Source organism: Salvelinus alpinus, chromosome 32, assembly GCF_045679555.1.
Source record: "Salvelinus alpinus chromosome 32, SLU_Salpinus.1, whole genome shotgun sequence".
Taxonomy (NCBI): Eukaryota; Metazoa; Chordata; class Actinopteri; order Salmoniformes; family Salmonidae; genus Salvelinus; species Salvelinus alpinus.
This window is the reverse complement of record NC_092117.1, coordinates 24694587-24720609: the sequence shown is the minus strand read 5'-3', so window position 1 is coordinate 24720609 and position 26023 is coordinate 24694587. Positions and strand designations below refer to the sequence as shown.

At 46.3% G+C, this 26023-nt stretch overlaps 1 protein-coding gene across 3 annotated transcripts in view; it reads left to right on the top strand.

Annotated features, from left to right (window-relative positions):
- The window catches only part of LOC139562201 (spectrin beta chain, non-erythrocytic 1-like), a 138800-nt gene that overhangs the window by 90878 nt on the left and 21899 nt on the right, over positions 1–26023 (top strand). For all 3 annotated transcript variants that reach the window (XM_071379660.1, XM_071379661.1, XM_071379659.1), the window contains 17 exons: positions 272–430; positions 988–1290; positions 1475–1628; positions 2447–3317; positions 4995–5132; positions 5244–6000; positions 7415–7617; positions 7792–7882; positions 7982–8128; positions 11952–12215; positions 13504–13728; positions 14325–14414; positions 14609–14893; positions 19940–20070; positions 21100–21304; positions 21402–21776; positions 23609–23853. In XM_071379660.1, coding sequence (XP_071235761.1) covers positions 272–430; positions 988–1290; positions 1475–1628; positions 2447–3317; positions 4995–5132; positions 5244–6000; positions 7415–7617; positions 7792–7882; positions 7982–8128; positions 11952–12215; positions 13504–13728; positions 14325–14414; positions 14609–14893; positions 19940–20070; positions 21100–21304; positions 21402–21776; positions 23609–23853 — 4643 coding nt within the window. The remainder of the gene's footprint in view (positions 1–271; positions 431–987; positions 1291–1474; positions 1629–2446; positions 3318–4994; positions 5133–5243; positions 6001–7414; positions 7618–7791; positions 7883–7981; positions 8129–11951; positions 12216–13503; positions 13729–14324; positions 14415–14608; positions 14894–19939; positions 20071–21099; positions 21305–21401; positions 21777–23608; positions 23854–26023) is intronic.

Sequence of the window (26023 nt, the reverse complement as noted above, 5' to 3'; positions counted from 1 at the left end):
TGAACTTCGGGAGAAGCGGGGTGGGGGCGGGAACTGCAGCAACGCTATGAGCTGGTGGCTGGGGTGCCGCGGGCGGTGTAGTAGCCGATCAAGGGCGCCGGAGGGCGGCAGCCACTTGTCAAAATACCGCCCCATTTCAAGTGCTGCCGTAGGCGGCCGCCTAATCTTGCCTAATGGGGGGGCCAGCCCTGAGTACAGTAGATGTATTAGATCCATAGAGTTCTGTACGGTGAACCTGTATGACCATTACTTGAACGTGTGTGTCTGTCAGGCCTGGGAGAGGCTGGAGAAGTCGGAGCATGAGAGGGAGCTAGCACTGAGGACGGAGCTGATTCGTCAGGAGAAACTGGAGCAGCTGGCCCGCCGCTTCGACCGCAAGGCCGCCATGAGAGAGACATGGCTGAGTGAAAACCAACGCCTCGTCTCGCAGGTAACACACACTCATGAAAAACACACTCATTGATACACACACACTGGTGGTACACACTAACAATGACACTACTCCTACTGTACATTGTCTACCTGAACTGTTTTGGTTCATAGCCATCATCCGCTCTGGTCATGGAGTCTCATCCTCATGATGTTCACCCATTTAATATCTCCCTGGTACTTCTATACAGACCCATTTAATATCTCCCTGGTACTTCTATACAGACCCATTTAATATCTCCCTGGTACTTCTATACAGACCAATTTAATATCTCCCTGGTACTTCTATACAGACCCATTTAATATCTCCCTAGTAGTTCTATACAGACCCATTTAATATCTCCCTAGTAGTTCTATACAGACCCATTTAATATCTCCCTAGTAGTTCTATACAGACCCATTTAATATCTCCCTAGTAGTTCTATACAGACCCATTTAATATCTCCCTAGTAGTTCTATACAGACCCATGTAATATCTCCCTGGTAGATCTATACTGTTAGATACAACCTTTTAACTCACCTCACTCCTTTCTTTCTCTCGCTCCCTCCCTCCGTTAGGACAACTTTGGCTTCGACCTGCAGGCAGTGGAGGCTGCCACCAAGAAGCACGAGGCCATCGAGACGGACATCGGCGCCTACGAGGAACGTGTGCAGGCTGTGCTCTCTGTGGCCAAGGAGCTGGAGGAGGAGAACTACCACGACATCAAGCGCGTGACTGCGAGGAAGGACAACGTGCTGCGTCTGTGGGAGTACCTGCTGGAGCTGCTGAAGGCCCGGCGCACCCGTCTGGAGATGAACCTGGGCCTGCAGAGGGTCTTCCAAGAGATGCTCCACATCATGGACTGGATGGACGAGATGAAGGTGAGGAAGATGGTGGTGGTGATGATTGAGGGATAGATTGGGGACAATGTGGTTGGATGGTGCGGTAAGAATTGTCACATTTTGTGATGTACGAGCAACTATCTTTGGCTTAGTTAGATTGCAAACTATTGACCCCAGTGACCTGCGATCTTCCTGACCCTGTTGCTGTGCCCTGTATCTTCAGATGCTGCTGCTGTCCCAGGACTATGGGAAACACCTGCTGGGAGTGGAGGACCTGCTGCAGAAGCATGCTCTGGTGGAGGCTGATATCGCCATCCAAGCCAACCGCGTCAAAGCCGTCAACAACAACGCTCAGAAGTTTGCCATCGATGCAGAGGGTGAGTCACGTGCTGGGATTAGTCAGTTTTGGGTGGATTCAATTTTTGCTCTCTCTCTGGGTGATATCTGTAGGCTATATTTGGATGGAGCGTAAAAGCAGGAGAGATTAGAGATGAATTGAATCCTTAAGGGTTTAGCTATACACTGAGTGTACAAAACATTATGAACACCTGCTCTTTCCATGACATAGATTGACCAGGTGAATGTTATGATCCCTTATTAATGTCACTTGTTAAATCCACTTCAATCAGTGTAGATGAAGGGAAGGAGACAGGTTAAAGAATGATCTTTAAGCCTTGAGACAATTGAGACATGGATTGTGTATCTGTGCCATTCAGAGGGTGAATGGGAAAGACAAAAGATTTAAGTGCCTTTGAACAGGGTATGGTAGTAGGTGCCAGGCACACTGGTTTATGTCAAGAACAGCAACGCTGCTGGGTTTTTCACGCTCAACAGTTTCCCGTGTGTATCAAGAATGGTCCACCACCCAAAGGACATCCAGCCAACTTGACACAACTGTGGGAAGCATTGGAGTCAACATGGACCAGCATCCCTGTGGAACGCTTTCAACACCTTGTAGAGTCTATGTCCCAACGAATTGAGGCTGTTCTGAGGGCAAAAGGGGTGCCAGTCAATATTAGGAAGATGTACTTAATGTTTTGTACACTCAGTGTATATTCCTATTGTATTATCCAAGACAATGCTGCCACCTGTCAGAAAAATAAGTCCTTGTTCTTTGTCAGGTATATAAGCTTGTATTTTCAGTTTAAATGATAGAGGTGTTTTGAGTGTGACGTGTTCCTGTCCCCCCTTTTAGGCTACAAGCCCTGTGACCCTCAGGTTATCCGGGACCGCGTGGCCCACATGGAGTTCTGCTACGCAGAGCTAAGCCAGCTGGCCGCCGAGCGCTGCGCCCGCCTGGAGGAGTCCCGCCGCCTCTGGAAGTTCTTCTGGGAGATGGCCGAGGAGGAGGGCTGGATCCGGGAGAAGGAACAAATCCTGTCCTCGGAGGACTGTGGCAAGGACCTGACGGGCGCCGTGCGCCTGCTGAGCCAGCATCGCGCCTTCGAGGACGAGATGAGCGGTCGCGCTGGCCACTTGCAGCAGACCATCAAACAGGGAGAGGAGCTAGTGGCCGCAGACCACTTCGGAGCCGACAAGATCCGCAAACGCATCCAAGACATCCAGGCGCAGTGGGCGGCCCTGGAGGGGCTGTCTGCAGTCAGGAAGGCCCGGCTGGAGGAGGCCTGCAACCTGCACCAGTTCCAGGCTGACGCAGACGACATCGACGCCTGGATGCTGGATGTACTCCGCATCGTGTCCAGTGCCGACGTTGGCCACGACGAGTTCTCCACCCAGGCCCTGGTCAAGAAGCACAAGGACGTGGCCGAGGAGATCACCAGCTACCGACCAGTCATCGACGCCCTGCACGAGCAGTCCAAAACCTTACCCAAGGAGCAGACTGGCTCAGAGGAGGTGCAGGGGCGCCTGGCAGGCATTGAAGAGCGCTACAAGGAGGTGGCTGAGCTGACCCGGCTGAGGAAGCAGGCCCTGCAGGATGCCCTGGCCCTCTACAAGATGTTCAGCGAGGCGGACGCCTGTGAGGTGTGGATCGATGAGAAGGAGCAGTGGCTCAACAGTATGGAGATACCAGAGAAACTGGAAGATCTGGAAGTGGTTCAGCACAGGTAAACACACCCAGCCTAACCATGCTTATCGAGTTCAGATGCATTATGTCAGTTGATCAATTTGGAGCTCTGTTGTCATTTCAAGACAACCCTTTCTCTTGAGGCAGACTTGAGACATAGAACTCCCACAGTGAAACCCCTGTGCCAAGGAAATTCAGAATATTTGTAATAACTTTATGTCTGTCAGAGAGAGAATTAAATGTATGTTCTCCCAGTGGTTTGACTGGACATTGGAATGTAACACATTGGAAGGGATGTGTGAAACAAATACTTTTTATGCCAGCTAGGGTGGGCTGTGGAAGGTGTGGAAGGTGTAGAAACTAGAATCCTATAATTCACTTCCCACTTAGCAACAGTGCCTACAATTTTATAAAGCCAAATCATTCTGAAGTCTTCCCACACTGAGAAGAAACAGGCTGTGTCCTCAGTTAGCTTAGTGTTTTGGACAGTAGTTCAATGGGTTGTTTACTCCGTGTGTCTCTGGTCTGAAATGATGTCTCCCCCTCCACACTGTTTACTCACTGTCCACCGCATGGAACCATTCCCAGACTCCTGTTTCATTGGCTTTGCTTCTATATACTGACAGCTGGAACATGGCATTAGTTTAGCTGGAAACAAAGCATGTTAACAGAATTAACATTAAAATCATATTGTTTCCATCTGCTTATGTACAGTACACTCATTGCTCCTCTTCCCGCTATTCTACATCCCTCTCTACACCTCCTCCCCCCTTCTCTACCCCTTTCTCTACCTGCTCCCTCTCTCTACCACCTCCTCCCCCTATTCTAAACCATCACTCTACCACCTCCTCTCCCATTCTATGTCCATCTCTCTACCTCCCCCTCTCTTCCTCCTCCCCCTCTCTTCCTCCTCCCCCTCTCTCTACCTCCCCCTCTCTATTCCCTCTCTCTACATCCTCCTCCCCTTCTTTACCTCCCCCCTCTCTACCACCTCCTCCCCCCTCTTTACTACCTCCCCCCTCTTTACCACCTCCTCCCCCTCTTTACCACCTCCTCCCCCCTCTTTACCACCTCCTCCCCCTCTTTACTACCTCCCCCCTCTTTACCACCTCCTCCCCCCTCTTTACCACCTCCTCCCCGTCTCTACCACCTCCTCCCCGTCTCTACCACCTCCTCCCCGTCTCTACCACCTCCTCCCCGTCTCTCTACCACCTCCTCCCCGTCTCTCTACCACCTCCTCCCCGTCTCTCTACCACCTCCTCCCCGTCTCTCTACCACCTCCTCCCCGTCTCTCTACCACCTCCTCCCCGTCTCTCTACCACCTCCTCCCCGTCTCTCTACCACCTCCTCCCCGTCTCTCTACCACCTCCTCCCCGTCTCTCTACCACCTCCTCCCCGTCTCTCTACCACCTCCTCCCCGTCTCTCTACCACCTCCTCCCCGTCTCTCTACCACCTCCTCCCCGTCTCTCTACCACCTCCTCCCCGTCTCTACCACCTCCTCCCCGTCTCTCTACCACCTCCTCCCCGTCTCTCTACCACCTCCTCCCCGTCTCTCTACCACCTCTATCTACCTCCTCCCCCTTTCTACCCTCCCCCTCCTCCCCCTTTCTACCACCTCCTCCCCCTCTCTACCCACCTCGCTCTACCTCCTACTCCCCTCTCTGTATCTCCACCTCCCCCTTCTCCTCCCCTTCTGTACCCCCTCTTCCCCCGCAGGTTTGAGAGTCTGGAGCCAGAGATGAACAACCAAGCATCCCGCGTTGCCGTGGTGAACCAGATTGCTAGGCAACTAATCCACAGTGGTCACCCCAGTGAGAAGGAGATCAAAGCCCAACAGGACAAACTCAACACCAGGTAGAGTAACATCCTACATCAATCTCAACACCAACTACAGTTAACCTCAGTTAAAAACCTCTAGTGGAAATGTACTCTCCCCTGACTGGGTGTGTTTCTACGTCACTCTAGATGGAGCCAGTTCCGTGACCTAGTTGACCTGAAGAAAGACTCCCTCAACTCAGCTCTGGGCGTGCAGAACTACCACCTGGAGTGCAATGAAACCAAGTCGTGGATCCGTGAGAAGACCAAGGTGATCGAGTCCACCCAGGAGCTGGGCAACGATCTTGCCGGGGTCATGGCCCTACAGCGCAAACTCACCGGCATGGAGCGTGACCTGGCTGCCATCGAGGACAAGCTGGGAGAACTGGGGAAGGAGGGGGAGTGCCTGGCGACTGAGCACCCTGACCAGGCCCAGGGCATCATGGGTCGTCTGGGGGAGATCACAGGGGTGTGGGATGAGATGAAGGGCACCTTGAAGAATCGCGAGGAGTCTCTGGGAGAGGCCAGCAAGCTGCAGCAGTTCTTCCGGGAGCTGGATGACTTCCAATCATGGCTGTCCAAAACCCAGACGGCCATCGCCTCAGAGGACATGCCCAACACACTGACGGAGGCCGAGAAGCTTCTGGCGCAGCACGAGGGCATCAAGAACGAGATCCGCAACTACGAGGAGGACTACCAGAAGATGAGGGACATGGGCGAGATGGTGACCCAGGGCCAGACTGACGCCCAGTACATGTTCCTGAGGCAGAGGCTGCAGGCCCTGGACACGGGCTGGAACGAGCTGCACAAGATGTGGGAGAACCGTCAGAACCTACTGTCCCAGTCCCATGCCCACCAGCTGTTCCTCAGGGACACCAAGCAGGCTGAGGCCTTCCTCAACAACCAGGTAACATCACACTGCACACTTCTATAGGGCTGACCCCATTTAGTCGACTGGTAGATTGTTTGGTTGATAGACTGTTGCTTGACCGAGATTTTTTAGTCAGGCAGTAGCAAAACATTTTTTATCTCCAGTATTTTCCACAACTAGTCAAATTTATTCCACACATCTAGCTTCACCTTTACCTCTTGAGCAACCAACCATTCCTCCATTTCGAGTTTATTTGTCACGTCATCTGCATCCATTTTGCTGTCATGTGTTTGAAGTTTGTTATAACCAATGTATTTAATGTGATTATGATATGCTATAGGTCAGGCCCTATTGGTCACATGCATGCGATGCATTCATGCATCACGTAAAGAGAGAAAGGGTTGAGGGAATAGGGAACGTTTTTCCCAAACAAATTTCAGTAACAGAACTTTTCAATCAGAAATGGCTGCTTCAGCAACACGGACAGCGCGATAAACACTGTCGATGTTCTGTGGTGGTCGCTGCAGGAGGGAGAGACAACGGGTGCTAGTTAGATAGTCACTCGCTTAAAAAAAATTAACACAGCGCAGCAAGTCTGAGACCAGCACAATCAAATCAATTGCAGTCAGACTCCCTATAGTCATTCGTCTTAATTATTTCATCAAACGGTTTAAATCATCAGACAAGCTCAGTACATAGTTGATTTGATTGAAACACATAGGACGTGTCTATATATGAAAAAATACACGTTTTAACATTTCAACCAATCGATTGGTCGAAAGAACAGAAGACTCTCGGTCGATCAAGATTTTTTTTTTGTCAGGGAAAGCACTACACTTCTGCCCATTTTTGTTTCAGACAAATGGCAGTGAGCAAAATAACCTGAACGTTTTGAATAAATGCGATGGCACAGTGTACAAAGCGAGCTCTCGGTACTGCAACTCGCCATTGCAAGGACTGCATCATACATCACACTGTTAATGTTAACTTTAGTTAAATAATGGCCTACACACAAATTGTTAAAGAAAGTATGCGTGTGTGTGTGTGTGTGCGCAATTATCAGTGTGTATGCGCATTCCTTTGTGGTCTAGCCGAGGGGTTGAACCCCTCATTATTAGGGTGATGCTAAGAGAGGCAGATGAATCTATTAGTCAGATCACTGTCTGGGGCTTCAGCTGGTCCACACTGACTGTGCTGTTCAGCACTACCGCTCACATCCCAGCCAATCAGAAGCATGTACACACACACCTCTGTTGGCTCAGTCCTCTGGAAAGATTTCTGAGAGAAACACCATATCCGCTGGTACTGTGCTACGGTGGGCTACAGTACATGGGAGTCACCTGCATGTTCTTGTTCAAGAGTTGAATGGCACACTCACTGACGCCGTTACTGTCCGCCTCCTTCCTCATTCCCTCTTTCCCTGCCTCCCTCCTCTCTCTCTCTCTCTCAGGAGTATGTGCTGGCCCATACAGAGATGCCCAGGACTCTGGAGGGGGCGGAGGGAGCCATTAAGAAGCAGGAGGACTTCATGACCACCATGGACGCCAACGAGGAGAAGATCAAAGCTGTGGTGGACACCGGACGCAGGCTGGTCAGCGATGGAAACGTCAACGCTGACCGCATCCAGGAGAAAGTGGACTCTATCGATGAGAGGTATTGAATACTTTGTTAAAAGCGCTATACAATTTGATTTATTGTGTATGTGGAGAACTGAGTGGTAGCCATCATTACCTATACATTTTTTAAAACAGCTGTTTCTGAACTCTTAACTCTCTCTGTGCTAAATATATAATGTTTTAACCCCTGTCCTTGTGTGTGTGTTTGAAGACATAAGAAGAACCGCATGGTGGCCAGTGAGCTTCTCTGTAAGCTGAAGGATAACAGAGACCTGCAGAAGTTCCTCCAGGACTGCCAAGAGGTGAGCTGCCCCCTATCACACCCATATAACATACCCCTCACCTACTCTCTCTCTCTGTGTGTGTGTGTGTCTCACTAATTGGCTCTTTGGTGTGTGCAGCTCTCCCTGTGGATCAATGAGAAGATGCTCACGGCTCAGGACATGTCGTACGACGAAGCCAGAAACCTCCACAGCAAATGGCTCAAACACCAGGCGTTCATGGCCGAGCTGCAGTCCAACAAGGAGTGGCTGGACAAGATCGAGAAGGTCAGTGACTTAATGACGGATATCTTCTCTTTGACAATTTCGTTGCACATGTCCCCTCCCTTGAGATTTGTGTTGTTGTTTTGTGAGTGTGCGTGTGCGTGTCCCTAAAGCTCTCTCTGTGTGTGTGTGTGTGTAAAGTAGTTATTTGTTTAGCTCATAACTTGTTGTTAATGCTTATACTCCACACTTCCCTCCAGTCTGATAAGAACAGCTCTCTCCTTTGGATCATTTAGTCCTTAATGCAGAGCGATCAAGTCATAACAACCACGTGGGCTATTTAAGGATTAAGGCACGAGGCGGGTGTGGTATATGGCGAATATACCATGGCTAAGGGCTGTTCTTGGATACAGCCCTTAGCCGTGGTATATTGGCCATATACCACAAACCCCCAAGGTGCCTTATTGCTATTATAAACTGGTTACAAACGTAATTAGAACAATAAAAAAAAATGTTCTGTCATTCCCGTGGTATACGGTCTCGTATACCACGGCTGTCAGCCAATCAGCATTCAGGGCTCGAACCACCCAGTTTATAATACAGTTTATTTTTATCGCTTTGGTACTATTTCACAAGTATGCGGTACATTTTCACAACTCTTAGTACAAAACTCCAAACTGGTAACGCGGCCCCGTCTTTCATTCAAAACCTGTCATTGTGCATTCATTTGGATTGTAAACATCTCTCACCACACAACCATTGCTTAAAAATATAAGTTTATTGTGAAATGTAATAAGAACATTGATTTAATACCCAAAACACAACAAAATTATATTTTCAATGTAATAATTTTGACCAGTTAATCCAATAGCAAACAATGCAAGATACGCTTTTCAAATCACCCTTAGAAGTGCTGAAGGTAATATGCTACAGTACTGTAAATTACAGTAGATTACAGTTTTCACATTAGGCAATGCACTTACATTACCTAACAAAATGTACAGAAAATATATTATTTCCATCATCTCTATCCAATGTCTAATCAAAGGTGTGATCAATGAAGACATCCTCTACAATCATTCATGAAAAAAACTCTTTATTTTTAAGATGTAATTACAATATAGGTTTACTGTCTGATCAAATGAAACAAATGAAATTAATGAAATTAAAACAATGTTAAGTACGTATTAATTTGCGTCAAGCCCCAGTGAATGTCCTCATTGTTCATGCACCGCGGAACAGCCTTTTGGCATGGCGAATACAAGCTTGACTGGTCTGCATTGATGTCGTCACATGCCTCATCCATGGCCAGAAGGAGGGTGGCCCGCTCATGGGGATGGCGATCGTACACTTTCCACCTCCATGCTGAAAACAAATCCTCAATAGGGTTGAGGAAAGGAGAGTATGGGGGCAGATATAGAGTTACGAATCAGGGATGGGCCCATACCATGACTGAACCACCTCTGCATGCTGAAACCCAACATTGTCCCACGCAATGAAATAGGTGACCCCTTCACCTTAGCAAGCCTGCTCAATTTAATTGAGAAACACAATGAGGTGTGCAGTGTTGTAGGATCCAAGTAATGGCCTACATCCTTCCACACCATCTTCAGAGAGAGCTGCGCACATGCAGATGTTTCCCCCACGTTGTCCTTGCACTGCGACGGCCCCCTATTGGCTTAAGAGGTTCCGCCCACGATGCCAAGTTGAAGCCCGCTTCATCAACAAAGATATACGTGTGATGGTTCACAGCAACATAAAGCACCATCCTAAAAATATAATTTGGTTAGTTATTTTTACAGTCCAGTTCCAATATGATATTGTGAAGTAGCATGTGCATTAATAGTAACAGTAATACAGTATATAGTGCTGTTCCGGAACATACTCGGCCCGCAGTTGTTTCACCCGGTCGTTGTTTCTCTCAAAAGGCACCAGGAAAATGTGTTTCATAGATATCTGATGCCTCTTCAGAAGGCGGGAGATTGTTTGTAGGGTGATTGATGCCACATTGGCAAATGGTTCATCGTTCTCCTCAATGGCCTGCTTTATTTTTCGGACAGCCGTATGTCATTCCTGGTCCTCTACATTTCCACCACGGCCCACTCCTGCTAGTCTGTCAGCGCATGGCCACGGCCACCACCGTGGGGGCTTCTGTCAATTCTGAGGTTAGAACAGAGTATACCGTCAATGGATAATACTGTAAGAATGTTTTGTGAATTAACATGCATTACAATATGTAATTTACTGTAAATGTAACGGTAAAGAATAGTGCATATCCTGCAAACTTACCAGTGTTCTTGGCGAAATGTTCTCATGATCGAAATTATTTTAAAATTACATGTTTTTGTATTATAATTTTTTAGGAGGTAGATCAGCTTTAATATTGCAGATAGATTGTGGCTTCCATCAATATAATTGTCTGCATAATTTACAATCCCCCATATATTTTTTGTAAATATATAATATATATTTAACTTTTATTAAACTTTTATCCCAGCTATCTCTGAACACCATCCGGTTTTGATTTCTATTTGCCATATATTTTTCAACTGTGCTGTGGTGTTTCTCAAATCAAATCAAATGTATTTATATAGCCCTTCTTACATCAGCTGATATCTCAAAGTGCTGTACAGAAACCCAGCCTAAAACCCCAAACAGCAAGCAATGCAGGTGTAGAAGCATGGTGGCTAGGAAAAACTCCCTAGAAAGGTCAAAACCTAGGAAGAAACCTAGAGAGGAACCAGGCTATGAGGGGTGGCCAGTCCTCTTCTGGCTGTGCCGGGTGGAGATTATAACAGAACATGGCCAAGATGTTCATAAATGACCAGCATGGTCAAATAATAATAATCACAGTAGTTGTCGAGGGTGCAGCAAGTCAGCACCTCAGGAGTAAATGTCAGTTGGCTTTTCATAGCCGATCATTAAGAGTATCTCTACCGCTCCTGCTGTCTCTAAAAAGTTGAAAACAGCAGGTCTGGGACAGGTAGCACGTCCGGTAGCACGTCAGGGTTCCATAGCCGCAGGCAGAACAGTTGAAACTGGAGCAGCAGCAGCAAGATTTCTGAACCTTTCTATTCTCAAAGTTTCTACAGATTATAAATTTAAAGAATATTTTGGGGTTAGGGTTATTATATTATTGATCGATTGAGTATGACTTTTTAAATCACAGAGCAGTGCTATTTGCAGAGTTAGCTCCAGGTAAATGTTGCAATTCTTCAACCATTCCTGAACCTGCGACCAAAAACAAGCTACTTATGGACAGTACCAAAACAAATGATTAAATTATTCTGTCTCTTCGCAGCAACAACGGGATGGTTGTATCCACCATATCTATAACATTCTATTGGCTGCAATATTTTTTTTTAAATATTTTAAATTGAAAAACAAAGTTTTGAATCCAGCGTTGTTTTGTGTATCAGTTCATAAACCATGTGCCATGGAATCATTAAATTGATCATCTCTGCCCAACTATTTTTCAATCTATATGTCACAGCTGTCAAGTTTTGGGTCTTTCAATGAAACTGGTATACTTCTTTATTTATCACAATTTTCTTTAACCAATTTTGGTCTTTAACGCAGGGCAGAAGGACAAGTTCCTTACTTTCTCCCCCTTCCACTTGCCTCTTCAATTTTTGCGGTAATGCTGTAATTAGTTGGTTGTAATTTTGAGTGGCGCAGACATGTGACAACTGCAGACTAGAACTAGTAGTTTAAAAGTTCAGTATTGACGGCTTGTTGCCGAGAACGATCGTGAGCAGTGTCACATTGCTCACGTCCGATTTGACTGAATCACCAATTTCCCATTGTCTTCCTTCCTGAATGGCATTAGTGGAGCTCTGTTTATCTCCATAATGTTCTAACGTGACTTTCTCCTACCCAATCCCAGGATGGAATGCAGCTGATGGCTGAGAAGCCGGAGACAGAGTCCATGGTGAAGGAAAAGCTGGCAGCGCTCCATAAGATGTGGGATGACCTGGAGTCCACCACCCAGACCAAGGCCAAGTGTCTGTTTGATGCCAACAAGGCCGAGCTGTTTACCCAGAGCTGTGCCGACCTAGACAAGTGGCTGGTAGGAGTGGATGGACAGATCCAATCAGACGACTATGGCAAAGATCTGACCAGTGTCAACATCCTGCTCAAGAAACAACAGGTACTGACTACTGGAGCTTTAGTTGTTGTATGTCTCCCTCAGTTATGTTATGTTATGTAACCATACTACTTATTTTCCTGACTCCTTTGACAGTGGTGTTGGAGGGCCAGTAGGAGGCACTCTTTCCTCTGGTCTAAACAAAGATCCCAATGCCCCAGGGCAGTGATTAGGGACACTGCTCTGTGTAGGGTGCCGTCTTTCGGATGGGACGTTAAACGGGTGTCCTGACTCTCTGAGGTCATTAAAGATCCCATGGCACTTATCGTAAGAGTAGGGGTGTTAACCCCGGTGTCCTGGCTAAATTCCCAATCTGGCCCTCAACCATCACGGTCACCTAATAATCCCCAGTTTACAATTGGCTCATTCATCCCCCTCCTCTCCCCTGTAACTATTCCCCAGGTCGTTGCTGCAAATGAGAACGTGTTCTCAGTCAACTTACCTGGTAAAATAACGGATAAATAAAAAATAAAATAAAAAACATGCATGGACTGGTAAAATACCCATTTCTCTATCATTTTTGCTCATTGTTTCATATTAGGTTAAAGCCACTATCAGTAATTTACCTCAGGATGAATTCACTTGCATAGACAAACGATATAGACAAACGATGAGCTAAGTGTTAAGCCTGATATTGTTTTTACTTTAACTATGTAAGGGGAAGAGTAAGCTAAACAGCATGAAGTGTTGAAACACAGTTTATTATGCAGATGGTTCCTTCATACTAGCGCGTGGAGCAGTAATGAGCAGACTAACCACGTTATGTAACAGCCCATGCTACGCACATACACACACTACCCCCCCGTCCCATTACGTAATCGCTCCCTCGCCTTGATGTGTGGATGAGCCAGCACTGTGTGTGTGTGTAAGAGAGAGCCAGAGATAGAGTGAAGGACTGACAGAGAGGGAGTAAAGCAGAGAGAGTGATGGAGCGAAACAGTATGCTTATAATTTGAGGTAGAACTTCAGTGGAGCATGCTGATTTGTATATGAGCGACAGTGAAATGAAAGGTTGTGCACCCATAGTATCCTTTGTGTAACCCAGATCCAAAATGTGCGCATTGTGAGAGAGGGAGAGCATTGCCACAGTTTGTTCCATCTGGAAGAGGGAGAGCAAACAAGCGTGAGAGAGGGGAAACTCCAAGAGCAGAAACGAGACGAAGAGCTCTGGATCACATGCTCTCAGGAGACCAGAGAGGGAGATGGAGAGCCTGCTGTAATCCCGTCTCTTTCCTTTCCTCTCTTATTTCTGTCCACTCCTCTTCCTCTCCTCCTGGTGTGGCGTCCCTAGATGCTGGAGAGCCAGGTGGACGTGCGTCAGAAGGAGGTGGAGGAGCTGCAGAGCCAGGCCCAGGTCCTCAGCCAGGAGGGTAAGGATACGGACGAGGTGGACGGCCAGCGCCGCATCGTGGAGAAGAAGTTCCAGCAGCTGCTGGACCCTCTACGGAAGAGGAAGGGAAACCTCATGGCCTCCCGCGAGATCCACCAGTTCAACAGAGACATGGAGGACGAGATTGTAAGTACATTAATCTAGCGTAGCCGTGTGTGCGTGTCTGTGTGGGGTGTGCGCATGTGTGTTTCAGAGAAAGAGATTATGTATGCCTGCTTGTGCAAGTGTCAATTGTATTTTTATGCAAATGTCTATAAGCTACAGTATACTGTGTGTGCTTGTGTGAAATCCGTGCCCTATGGCAGTGTGGAACAGCATCAGAAGCTGAGCAGCACCTTGTCTGAAGGGATTTAAGAGTTAAAAGGTTTTTTTGTTGGGGGGGAGGGGAACTGAGAGTAGCAGCAGGTGCATGCTTTCATAGCTGTGGTGGTCTCTTTGTTAATGTGATGACTGTATCGACTCCTTTCAGGCAGACAAGCAGCAGCAGTCCACGTGTTTTGAAAGGACTAGGTTGGGTCTCTGAACTGAAGTGTCTGCATCTGTGTATGCCATCAACTGGATTTAAAATGCTTACTTCAGTCAGAACAAAAACCGCTTTGTCTAAGTAGTTCACTTACATCAAGTTGTTAGTTGTGGTTAAGTTTAGATGCTGTCATTCCTTTTGCTACATCAGTGTCAATCTTTCAAAATTATTCATATCTATATCTGTGTTTTCCTCTTAGCTCTGGGTTGAAGAGCGAATGCCACTTGCAATATCAACAGACCACGGAAACAACCTGCAAACTGTCCAGTTACTCATCAAGAAGAACCAGGTAAGAAACAAACTCCCATCAGTTTGAACCTTGAACAGTATTTCTATCTATAGAATATAGCTCTTAGCATTTACAGTACTACCATTAAAATCAGGGTGACAGATCTATTTCTGTACCAGGTGACCTCATGTACTCTACTTTTAAAGCAGCTGACTTCATTCTGACCTGCTGCCCTTTGATCTCTCCCCCACCAGACCCTGCAGAAGGAGATCCAGGGCCACCAGCCCCGCTGTGATGACATCTTTGAGCGGGGCCAGCAGGTCCTCAAGGATGACGACAACAGCCTCAGCGGCGAGGGGATCCACCAACGGCTGGCCGACCTGCGGCGCCTGTGGGCCCAGATTCTGGAGGAGACGGGCAAACGCCATGGACGCCTGGAGGAGGCCCACAAGGCCCAACAGTACTACTTTGATGCTGCTGAAGCCGAGGCCTGGATGAGCGAGCAGGAGCTCTACATGATGTCAGAGGAGAAAGCCAAGGTGAGGGGTGCAGTGGGGCAGAGAGCTAAAAATGTTATTTATGCGCAATCAGAATGAATGTGAGGTAGGATGATGGTGATCAAATGTTATTGGTCACATACACATGGTTAGCAGATGTTAATGTGAGTATAGCGAAATGCTTGTGCTTCTAGTTCCGACAGTGCAGTAATATCTAACAAGTAATCTAACAATTGCACAACAACTACCTAATACACACATCTAAAGGGATAGAATAAGAATATGTACATATAAATATATGGATGAGCGATGACCGAGCGGCATAGGCAAGATGCATATGAGATGAGTAATGTAATATATGTGTTTTGGTATTTTTTTAGGATCCCCATTAGCTGTTGCAAAAGCAGCAGCTACTCTTCCTGGGGTCCACACAAAACATGAAGCATAATACAGAATGACATAATACAGAACATCATTAAAAAAAGAACAGCTCAAGGACAGAACTACATACATTTTTTAAAAGTCACACGTAGCCTACATATCCATGGATACACACAAACTATCTAGGTCAAATAGGGGAGAGGCATTGTGCCACAAGGTGTTGCTTTATCTGTTTTTTGAAACCAGGTTTGCTTTTTATTTGAGCAATATGAGATGGAAGGAAGTTCCATGCAATAAGGGCTCTATATAATACTGTACCTTTTCTTGAATTTGTTCTGGATTTGGGGACTATGAAAAGACCCCTGGTGGCATGTTCGGTGGGATAAGTGTGTGTAAGTTGACTATGCAAACAATTTGGGATTTTCAACACATTGTTTCCTTTAAAATGAAGAAGTGATGCAGTCAGTCTCTCCTCAACTCTTAGCCAAGAGAGACTGGCATGCATAGTATTTATATCAGCCCTTTGATTACAATTAAGAGCAAAACGTGCCACTCTGTGCTGGGCCAGCTGCAGCTTAACTAGGTCTTTCCTTGCAGCACTGGACAATAATCAAGATTAGATAAAACTAGAGCCTGCAAAACTTGCTTTTTGGAGTGTGGTGGAAAATAAAGCAGAGCATCTCTTTATTACAGCTAGACCTCTCCCCATCTTTGCAACCATTGAATCAATATGTTTTGACCATGACAGTTTACAATCTAAGGTAACGCCAAGTAATCTCCTCAACTTGTTCAACAGCCACATAATTCATTACCAGATTCAGCTGAGGTCAAGCAGTTAAGGAATGATTTGGACCAAATACAATGCTCTTAGTTTTAGAGATGTTCAGGACCAGTTTATTACTGGCCACCCATTCCAAAACAGACTGCAACTCTTTGTTAAGGGTTTCAGTGACTTCATTAGCTGTGGTTGCTGGTGCGTATATGGTTGAATCATCAGCATACATGGACACATATGCTTTGTTTAATGCCAGTGGCAGGTCACTAAAAAAAGAAAAGAGTAGAGGGTCTAGAGAGCTGCCCTGTGGTACTCCACACTTTACATGTTTGACATTAGAGACGCTTCCATTAAAGAAAACCCTTTGAGTTCTATTAGATAGATAGCTCTGTTTGAAAAGCCATAGCACTTATGTTTTTTCAACAACAGTTTATGGTCAATAATATCAAAGGCTGCACTGAAATCTAACATTACAGCTCCCACAATCTTCTTTTTATCAATTTCTTTCAACCAATCATCAGTCATTTGTCAGTGCAGTGCATGTTGAGTGCCCTTCTCTATAAGCATGCTGAAAGTCTGTTGTTAATTAGTTTACAGAGAAATAGAATTGTATTTGGTCAAACACAATTTTTTTCCAACAGTTTGCTGGCAGCAAGCTTATAGGTCTGCTGTTAGAACCAGTAAAGGCCTTTTTTCCACTCTTGAGTAGCGGAATTACTTTGGCTTCCCTCCAGGCCTGAGGACAAAGACTTTCCTCTAGGCTCAGATAAAAAAAATATGACAGTTAGGCGTGGCTATAGAGTCAGCCACCATCCTCAGTAGCTTTCCATCTAAGTTGTCAATGCCAGGAGGTTTGTCATTATTGATCAATAACAATCATTTTCCCACCTCTCCCACACTAACTTTACAGAATTCAAACTTGCACTGCTTTTCTTTATTTGTTTTTTTATGCATGAATGTAATTGCTCACTCTTTGTTGTGGGTATTTCCTGCCTAAGTTTGCCCAAGAAATTATCATTAAAATAATTGGCAGCATCAAATGGTTTTGTGATGAATAAGCCATCTGATTCGATGAAAGATGGAGTTGAATTTGTCTTTCTGCCCATAATTTCATTTAAAGTACTCAAGTTTTTTTTCCATCATTCTTTATATCATTGATCTTGGCTTCATAATTCAGTTTCTTCCTCTTTTTGTTGAGTTTAGTCACATAATTTCTCAATTTGCAGTAAGTAAGCCAGTCAGATGTACAGCCAGACTTATTAGCCACTCCTTTTGCCCCATCTCTTTCAACCATACAGTTTTTAGTTTCCTCGTCAATCTATGGAGCCTTAACAGTTCTAAATGTCAGTTTCTTAATAGGTGCATGTTTATCAAAAATTTGAGGAAGCAATTTCATACATTTATGAAGTGCAGCATCTGGATCCTTCTCATTTATCACATCAGACCAATAAATATTTTTAACATCATCTACATAAGTCACAGCAAAATCTTTTGTATGATCTCTTATATACTATCTTAGGCCCAGCTGTTGGAACTTTGGCTTTCCTGGATATATGAAATATTGTGATCACTGCATCCAATGGGTACGGATATAGCTTGAGAACAAAGTTCTACAGCATTAGTAAAAATGGGATCGATACATGTGGATGATCTTGTTCTTGTAGTGTTTGGTAGGTTGATTAATAACCTGAACCAGATTACAGGCACTTTAATAATATGTAAACATTATTAAAGTGGCATTATTTAAAGTGACTAGTGTTCAATATATTAAAGTGGCAAATGATTCGAGTCTGTATGTAGGCGGCAGCCTCTCTGTGTTAGTGATGGCTGTTTATCAGTCTGATGGCCTTGAGATAGAAGCTGTTTTTCAGTCTCTCGGTCCCAGCTTTGATGGTAGCGGGGTGAAAAGGCAGTGGCTCGGGTGGTTGTTGTCCTTGATGATCTTTTTGTCCTTCCTGTGACATCGGGTGGTGTAGGTGTCATGGAGACCAGGTAGTTTTCCCCCGGTGATGCGTTGTGCAGACCGCACACCCTCTGGAGAGCCTTGCAGTTGTGGGCGATGCAGTTGCCATACCAGGCGGTGAAACAGTTCAACAGGATGCTCTCAATTGTGCATCTGTAAAGGTTTGTTAGGGTTTTAGGTGACAGGCCAAATGTATTCAGCCCACTGATTGGGCTTGATAGGATGTAGGTTGATGGTGATTGGGCCTGATGTGATGTAGAGGATGGTGATTGGGCCTAATGGAGGATGGTGATTGGGCCTGACGGGGGAGGCAGGATGATGGGGATTGGGCCTGACGGGGGAGGCAGGATGATGGGGATTGAGCCTGACGGGGGAGGCAGGATGATGGGGATTGGGCCTGACGGGGGGAGGCAGGATGATGGGGTTTGGGCCTGACTGGGGAGGCAGGATGATGGGGTTTGGGCCTGACGGGGGAGGCAGGATGATGGGGATTGGGCCTGACGGGGGAGGCAGGATGATGGGGATTGGGCCTGACGGGGGAGGCAGGATGATGGGGATTGGGCCTGACGGGAAAGGCAGGATGATGGGGATTGGGCCTGACGGGGGAGGCAGGATGATGGGGATTGGGCCTGACGGGAAAGGCAGGATGATGGGGATTGGGCCTGACTGGATGAGCAGCTGTCTTTGGTAGAGATACAATGTGTGTTTTGGTTAGGACTGGTGGGTTGCACTTCAGTAGTTTGTTGGGGTGGATCATTAGGAGGGGCAGAGTTTAATAGGAACTGGGGTGTGGTTACAAGGCAAGCTGCTTTTTTGTTACAAGGCAAGCTGCTGGATAGGAGAAGGACTGGTTGGTACTGTACAAGGGGTATTTCTGCACTTGGTAGGACTGTGACTGTTGCCCGGTAAGTTGTTGGTCTGTCAGGCAGAGGTGGGTCCTTATCACAGGGAGAAATGAGGAAGTCAGTGAAGGGTAAAAGATGTGTGCAGCGACCTGGGCAAACAGGGCCTTGCGACATAGTTTTGTGGCATGCTGGGATATTGGGTGTGGAAGGTGAGTAGGCAGAGAGTAGGCCTCCCGTTCATGTTTTCATGTCCTTTAGTAGGCTGGATGCTCCTTGACCCTTAATATTCTCCTACCACAGGACTGGATCTCTGTGAGACTAGTCTATCTCTAGTTGATGATGTGCCCTGTACACTGATTTGTATTATTTTTTTTTTAAACTTTTATTTATCCAGGTTAGTCACATTGACATAAATTACATTTTTCAAGAGAGACCTGGTCCAACCAAGACAGCAGCAGGGGGGTAACAATGTTTGCGACAAATATCAGACATACTGTAACAACTTACAGACATTCACCATTCAAAAAATAATAATATTCACGTAGACAAACATGCATTTAAATTTAAAGGAACATACAAGTGTCATAGATACAAGTACAGGCTGTATAAATAAATCGATCATATGTACCACCGCATCAAGTCCTAATGTCAATCACATTCCTCAGTAGTCAACCAAACTTTTAAACTCCTCCAGCGGGTCTGGAGAGAATTCCAAGAACATGGAGCTGAGTAGCTAAAACTTTTTGCCATGATCCATTCTGATTTTAGGAACTGGTAAAAGTAAGTAGGAGTAAGACCGTGACTCGTATTTATTTTCTGACCTTATCAAGGAAGAACAGAGATAACTTGGCAGTTTTCCCAAAATGGCCTTATAGATCATAGTATACCAAACCGTGCCTGTGTACGGTCTGTGCCGTCCCCGTCTGTACCTTGACGCTCTCTCTCTGTGTGTGTGTGTGTGTGTGTGTGTGTGTGTGTGTGTGTGTGTGTGTGTGTGTGTGTGTGTGTGTGTGTGTGTGTGTGTGTGTGTGTGTGTGTGTGTGTGTGTGTGTGTGTGTGTGTGTGTGTGTGTGTGTGTGTGTGTGTGTGTGTGTGTGTGTGTGTGTGTGTGTGTGTGTGTGTAGGATGAGCAGAGCTCTGTGGCCATGTTGAAGAAGCACCAGATACTGGAGCAGGCTGTGGAAGACTACGCTGAAACTGTCCACCAGCTGTCCCAGACAAGTAGAGGCCTGACGGCCGCCGGACACCCTGAAAGGTGAGGGGTCTCAGCGGCTCATCCTCACATGCTGACCAGACTGGACACGTCGCATGCGCGAGCGTCGCAAAATACATTTAGAAATCCATGTTATTCAATTATTGCAACCACACTGCTCGCGCGCGCCAACAAGCGTCTGCGACACCAAGGGCTAAAATAGAACTCATTCCTATTTCTGACGCAGATCGCGCTGCAAGTCCTGCCTCTCCCATCTCCTCATTGGTTTATAGAAGCAGGTACCCACATGCCATCTCCTCATTGGTTATACCCACGTGGGTGATAGAAAGATGAACTGTTTTGCCGGTAGTCGTGGTAATACAATGAAAGTTTAGATGCGATCATCATATCATTTAAACGATGAAAAAGCCTGGAAGGAGGAGAGAAGACTAGAAACGATTCGGTTGGCCGTTTTATGTGTGGATTAATTGTCGGAGTAGAGATCCTTGTGCATTTCACGTAAAATAACAACTCAATGTTTATATCCCAGGACAAATTAGCTAGCAACAGCAAGCTAGATAAATAGGACAAATTAACGTTAGCTAGCAAGTGCAAGCTAACTAGCTAAATTGCCATACATGTTTAATGCTTTTCGACCTGTCCCCAAATGAATGTCATTGGTTCAGAGTTTGTTTTGATATTTTAACCTGCGTGTCGTGATCGCGTTTGGTGTGGGGGGGGCAAAGTACATTTATGCACGATGGCAAACGCGCGCAGCCAGTTTGGGTTCCGTGTCAGGGTTAAAGACCACCTCCAGTGAAATTTGGAAGTTTAAACCATAATCATATCCACCCATTTCAGTCTAAAGAATGTTAAGGGTTTAAACCCAGCCCAGAGTGGTCAGAGACCAGACACCTAACTTAAGATCACTGTAAGGTTCATCTCCATTCCTGCTGAGTTGAAGTAGGATTTAACCACCCAGAGGTTAAGACTTGACAGTTTAGCATCACAGAAGAGAGTGAGGGTAGGATCATGTATATCCTATATCGTAACCCCCTACCCTGCCTCCTTCTTCCTCCTCCTGCTGTGTAGTGAGCGGATCGGCATGCGTCAGTCCCAGGTGGATAAGCTGTACGCGGGGCTCAAGGACCTGTCGGAGGAGAGGAGGGGGAAGCTGGACGAGAGGTTCCGTCTGTTCCAGCTCAACAGGGAGGTGGATGACCTGGAGCAGTGGATCGCTGAAAGGGAAGTAGTGGCTGGGTCACATGAGCTGGGACAGGACTATGAACATGTCACGGTATGTAGTGCAGCCATGCCACTTATGTTCCCCTGTTGCCAGAGTATCTAGCGGAATATGTGCGTTCTCACGTTGCTGTGATAATCTCCCTCTGCAGATGCTTCAGGAGCGTTTCCGTGAGTTTGCTCGCGACACGGGCAACATCGGTCAGGAGCGTGTGGACACCGTCAACCAGTTGGCGGACGAGCTCATCAACTCGGGCCACACCGACGCAGCAACAATCGCGGAGTGGAAGGACGGGCTGAATGAAGCGTGGGCCGACCTGCTGGAGCTAATCGACACACGCACGCAGATCCTGGCGGCGTCCTTTGAGCTGCATAAGTTCTACCATGACGCCAAGGAGATCCTCAACCGCATCCTGGACAAACACAAGAAGCTGCCTGAGGAGCTGGGCCGAGACCAGAACACAGTGGAGACCCTGCAGAGGATGCACACCACCTTTGAACACGACATCCAGGCCCTGGGGACACAGGTATGACAATGTAGCCAGAAAGACCAAAACACCTACTACGGCAGGTAACCAGCAGCATACTGTTAAGTTCATGTTTTAAGTATCCCTATATTTCTGTTATTACGGGGCTATCACTCAGTCAAGAGTGCGCATGCGCAGGAAGTTTGTTCGTTGTTGAACCTGGCCTGTAATGGCTACCTTGTAGTGTGTTCATATAGTAGAGTAAACTTTGTTAAACTGGAACCTTGTCGTTGTGTCATTTCGAGTTAACACATACCACCCTGCATCCCACTGCTTGCTTGCCTCTGAAGCTAAGCCGGGCCGGTCCTAGTCGGTCCCTGGATGGGAGACCAAATGCTGCTGGAAGTGGTGTGGGAGGGCCAGTAGGAGGTACTTCCCGTCCCCAAAAGTTCCCAATGCCTCATCACAGTGATTGGGGACATTGCCCTATGTGTGCCGTCTTTTTGGATGGGATGTTAAACGGGTGTCCTGACTCTCTGTGGTCACTAAATATCCCATTTGTACTTTTCGTAAGAGTAGCGGTGTTAACCCTGGTGTCCTGGATAAATTTCCATTATATCCCTCAAACTATCATCAATCAATCATCCCCAGCTTCCAATTGACTCATTCATACCCCCTCATCTCCCATGTAACTATTCTCCAGGTTGTTGCTGACCCTTAACCTTGTTCTGAACACCTCCGAAACAAAGGTCATGTGGTTTGGTAAGAAGAATGCCCCTCTTCCCACAGGTTTTATTACTACCTATGAGGGTTTAGAGCTTGAGGTAGTCACCTCATATAAGTACTTGGGAGTATGGCTAGACGGTGCACTGTCCTTCTCTCAGCACATATCAAAGCTGCAGGCTAAAGTTAAATCTAGACTTGGTTTCCTCTATCGTAATCGCTCCTCTTTCACCCCAGCTGCCAAACTAACCCTAATTCAGATGACCATCCTACCCATGCTAGATTATGGAGATGTAATTTATAGATCGGCAGGTAAGGGTGCTCTCGAGCTGCTAGATGTTCTTTACCATTCGGCCATCAGATTTGCAACCAATGCTCCTTATAGGACACATCACTACACTCTATACTCCTCTGTAAACTGGTCATCTCTGTATACCTGTCGAGAGACCCACTGGTTGATGCTTATTTATAAAACCCTCTTAGGCCTCACTCCCCCCTATCTGAGATACCTACTGCAGTCCTCATCCTCCACATACAACACCCGTTCTGCCAGTCACATTCTGTTAAAGGTCCCCAAAGTACACATCCCTGGGTCGCTCGTATTTTTAGTTTGCTGCAGCTAGCGACTGGAACGAGCTGCAACAAACACTCAAACTGGACAGTTTTATCTCCATCTCTTCATTGAAAGATTTCATCGTGGACACTCTTACTGACAGTTGTGGCTGCTTTGTGTGATGTATTGTTGTCTCTACCTTCTTGCCCTTTGTGCTGTTGTCTGTGCCCAATAATATTTGTACCATGTTTTGTGCTGCTACCATTTTGTTGTCATGTGTTGCTGCCTTGTTATGTTGTCTTAGGTCTCTCTTTATTTTGTGTTGTCTGTTGTGATGTGTGTGTTGTCCTATATTTATATTGTATTTATTTATTTATTTTTAATCCCAGGCCCCCGTCCCCGCAGGAGGCCTTTTGCCTTATGGTAGGCCGTCATTGTAAATAAGAATTTGTTTTTAACAGACTTGCCTAGTTAAATAAATAAAACATAAATAAAAATGAGATTGTGTTCTCGGTCAAGGGGGTAAAGCAGTTCTATTACAGCCTAAACAAAAGGTGAATCTCTCACAGATTTGTAATGTAAATCATAGATAAGACTTGTCTCTTTCCCTCCCCAGGTGAGGACGTTGCAGGAAGATGCTGTGCGTCTGCAGTCTGCCTACGCCGGAGACAAGGCTGATGACATCCAAAAGAGAGAGGGTGAGGTGCTGGAGGCCTGGAGGACCCTGCTGGAAGCCTGCGACGGCCGCAGGGTCAGACTGCTCGACACCGGCGACAAGTTTCGCTTCTTCAGCATGGTGCGAGACCTCATGCTCTGGATGGAGGACGTCATCCGCCTCATCGAGGCTCAGGAGAAGCCCAGGTACTGTGAACCTGACGGGAAACAGTTTTGCCTCATACGGATACTTTTTTTTAAATAGCTTGACATTATTTCAGTGCATGTTTTTTTCTCTTACTGACTCTCCAAGAAAAGCCAGAAAAGGTGAGAATAATCTCTGTAGTTTTCTGTAAGCAGCTTGTGGTCGACAGCTCAAGTCCAGATTTATGTATCTAATCCTCAATGGTCTGTTCTGATTGTTGTGATTTACAAAGTTATCCTCACTAGCTCACCCTATAAAACCCTCCGTATTAAAACCCCCTAAGGTTGATGTCCATGCCCCTGTGTAAATCGCTAGAAATCTGTCAGTTTAAGCTAGGGAGATCATTGGATGCATCTCAATCCACAGCATCCGCCTACTTTATGTTGCACTTCCTCATCTGCGATGAAAGGTGACAGAGCTAGAGCGGTGTTTCTCAGACCATGAGGCATCCCGAAAATCGTCTGAACGATTTGGCCTACAAACTATTATGAAAAAGATGGAACGATGAGACTCGCACAAACACGGTGGTGTTCTTAGTTTTTCTCTACGACTGGAAACAGCCGATCGGTACAGCCGATCTTCCAACTTCTGTCTGTGCACACTAATATGACCCCTCCTTGGAAAGGTAAGAGACACACGGAACGCCCACAGGGCTCACAAGACTCGTCTGAATGTCCCCCGGTACCAGTTGAAAACATTTATGGAAGTACTGTATATGGAGACTGTTTAGTGCCAAAAATAAGAGGTTAAATATATGTACAACAAAAAACATAAATGTTTCCTGATCTTTCTTATGTCTCTTAGATTTAGGACAGACACTTCAGAACAAAATTTATTTTTGATAATTTTTTGGGGACTAGCTGTTGTTCCGTGTAGTGAATCTGTTATTCATTGTGTTTGTTTGGGCTAATAGCAATAAGGCCCATTTAATGTTTTCATCAAATATACAAAAGTATGTGGACACCCCTTCAAATTTGTGGATTCGGCTCACCAGTTGCTGACAGGTGTATAAAATTGAGCACACAATTTCATGCCGAAGTGGTAGGCCACACAAGCTCAAAGAATGGGACCGCCGAGTGCTGAAGCACTTTGTACATAAAAATCATCTGTCCTCGGGTTGCAACATTCACTACTGAGTTCCAAACTGCCTCTGAAAGCAACGTCAGCACAAGAACTGTTCGTTGGCAGCTTCATGAAAGTGGTTTCCATGGCCGAGCAGCCACACACAAACCTAAAATCACCATGAGCAGGGGAAACGCATTCTCTGGAATGATGAATCACACTTCACCATCTGGCAGCCCGACGGTCGAATCTGGGTTTGGCGGATGCCAGGAGAATGCTACCTGCCCCAATGCATAGTGCCAACTAACGTTTGGTGGAGGAGGAGGAATAATGATCTGGAGCTGTTTTTCATGGTTTGGGCTAGGGCCCTTAGCTACAGCATACAATGACATTGTAGATGATTGTGTGCTTCCAACTTTGTGGCAACAGTTTGGGGAAGGCCCTTTCCTGTTTCAGCATGACAATGCCCACGTGCACAAAGCGAGGTCCATAAAGAAAGGGTTTGTAGAGGTCAGTGTGGAAGAACTTGACTGGCCTGCACAGAACCCTGACCTCAACCCCTTGAACACCTTTGGGATGAATTGTAACGCCGACTGTGTGCCAGGCCTAATTGCCCAACATTAATGCCGACCTAACTAATGCGCTTGTGGCTTAAGTCCCCGCAGCAATGTTCCAACATCTAGTGGAATGCCTTCCCAGAAGAGTGGAGGCTGTTATAGAGGCATAGGGGGGACCAACTCCATATTAATCTCCATGATGTTGGAACGAGATGTTTGACTTGCAGGTGTCTACGTACTTTTGGTCATGTAGTGTGTGTGTGTGTGTATAGATACAGTGCATACAGTGCATTCGGAAAGTATTCAGACCTCTTCACTTTTCCACATTTAGTTTTTTTCCCCTCATCAATCTACACACAATACCCTATAATGACAAATCAAAAGCAGGTTTTTAGAAATGTTAGCAAATTTATTACAACTAAGAAGCAGAAATACCTTATTTACATAAGTATTCAGACCTTTTGCTATGAGGGTTGTGTGCGTAGGGTTTGTTGTCCTGTTGGAAGGTGAACCTTCACCCCAGTCTGAGGTCACGAGATCCCAGGAGCAGGTT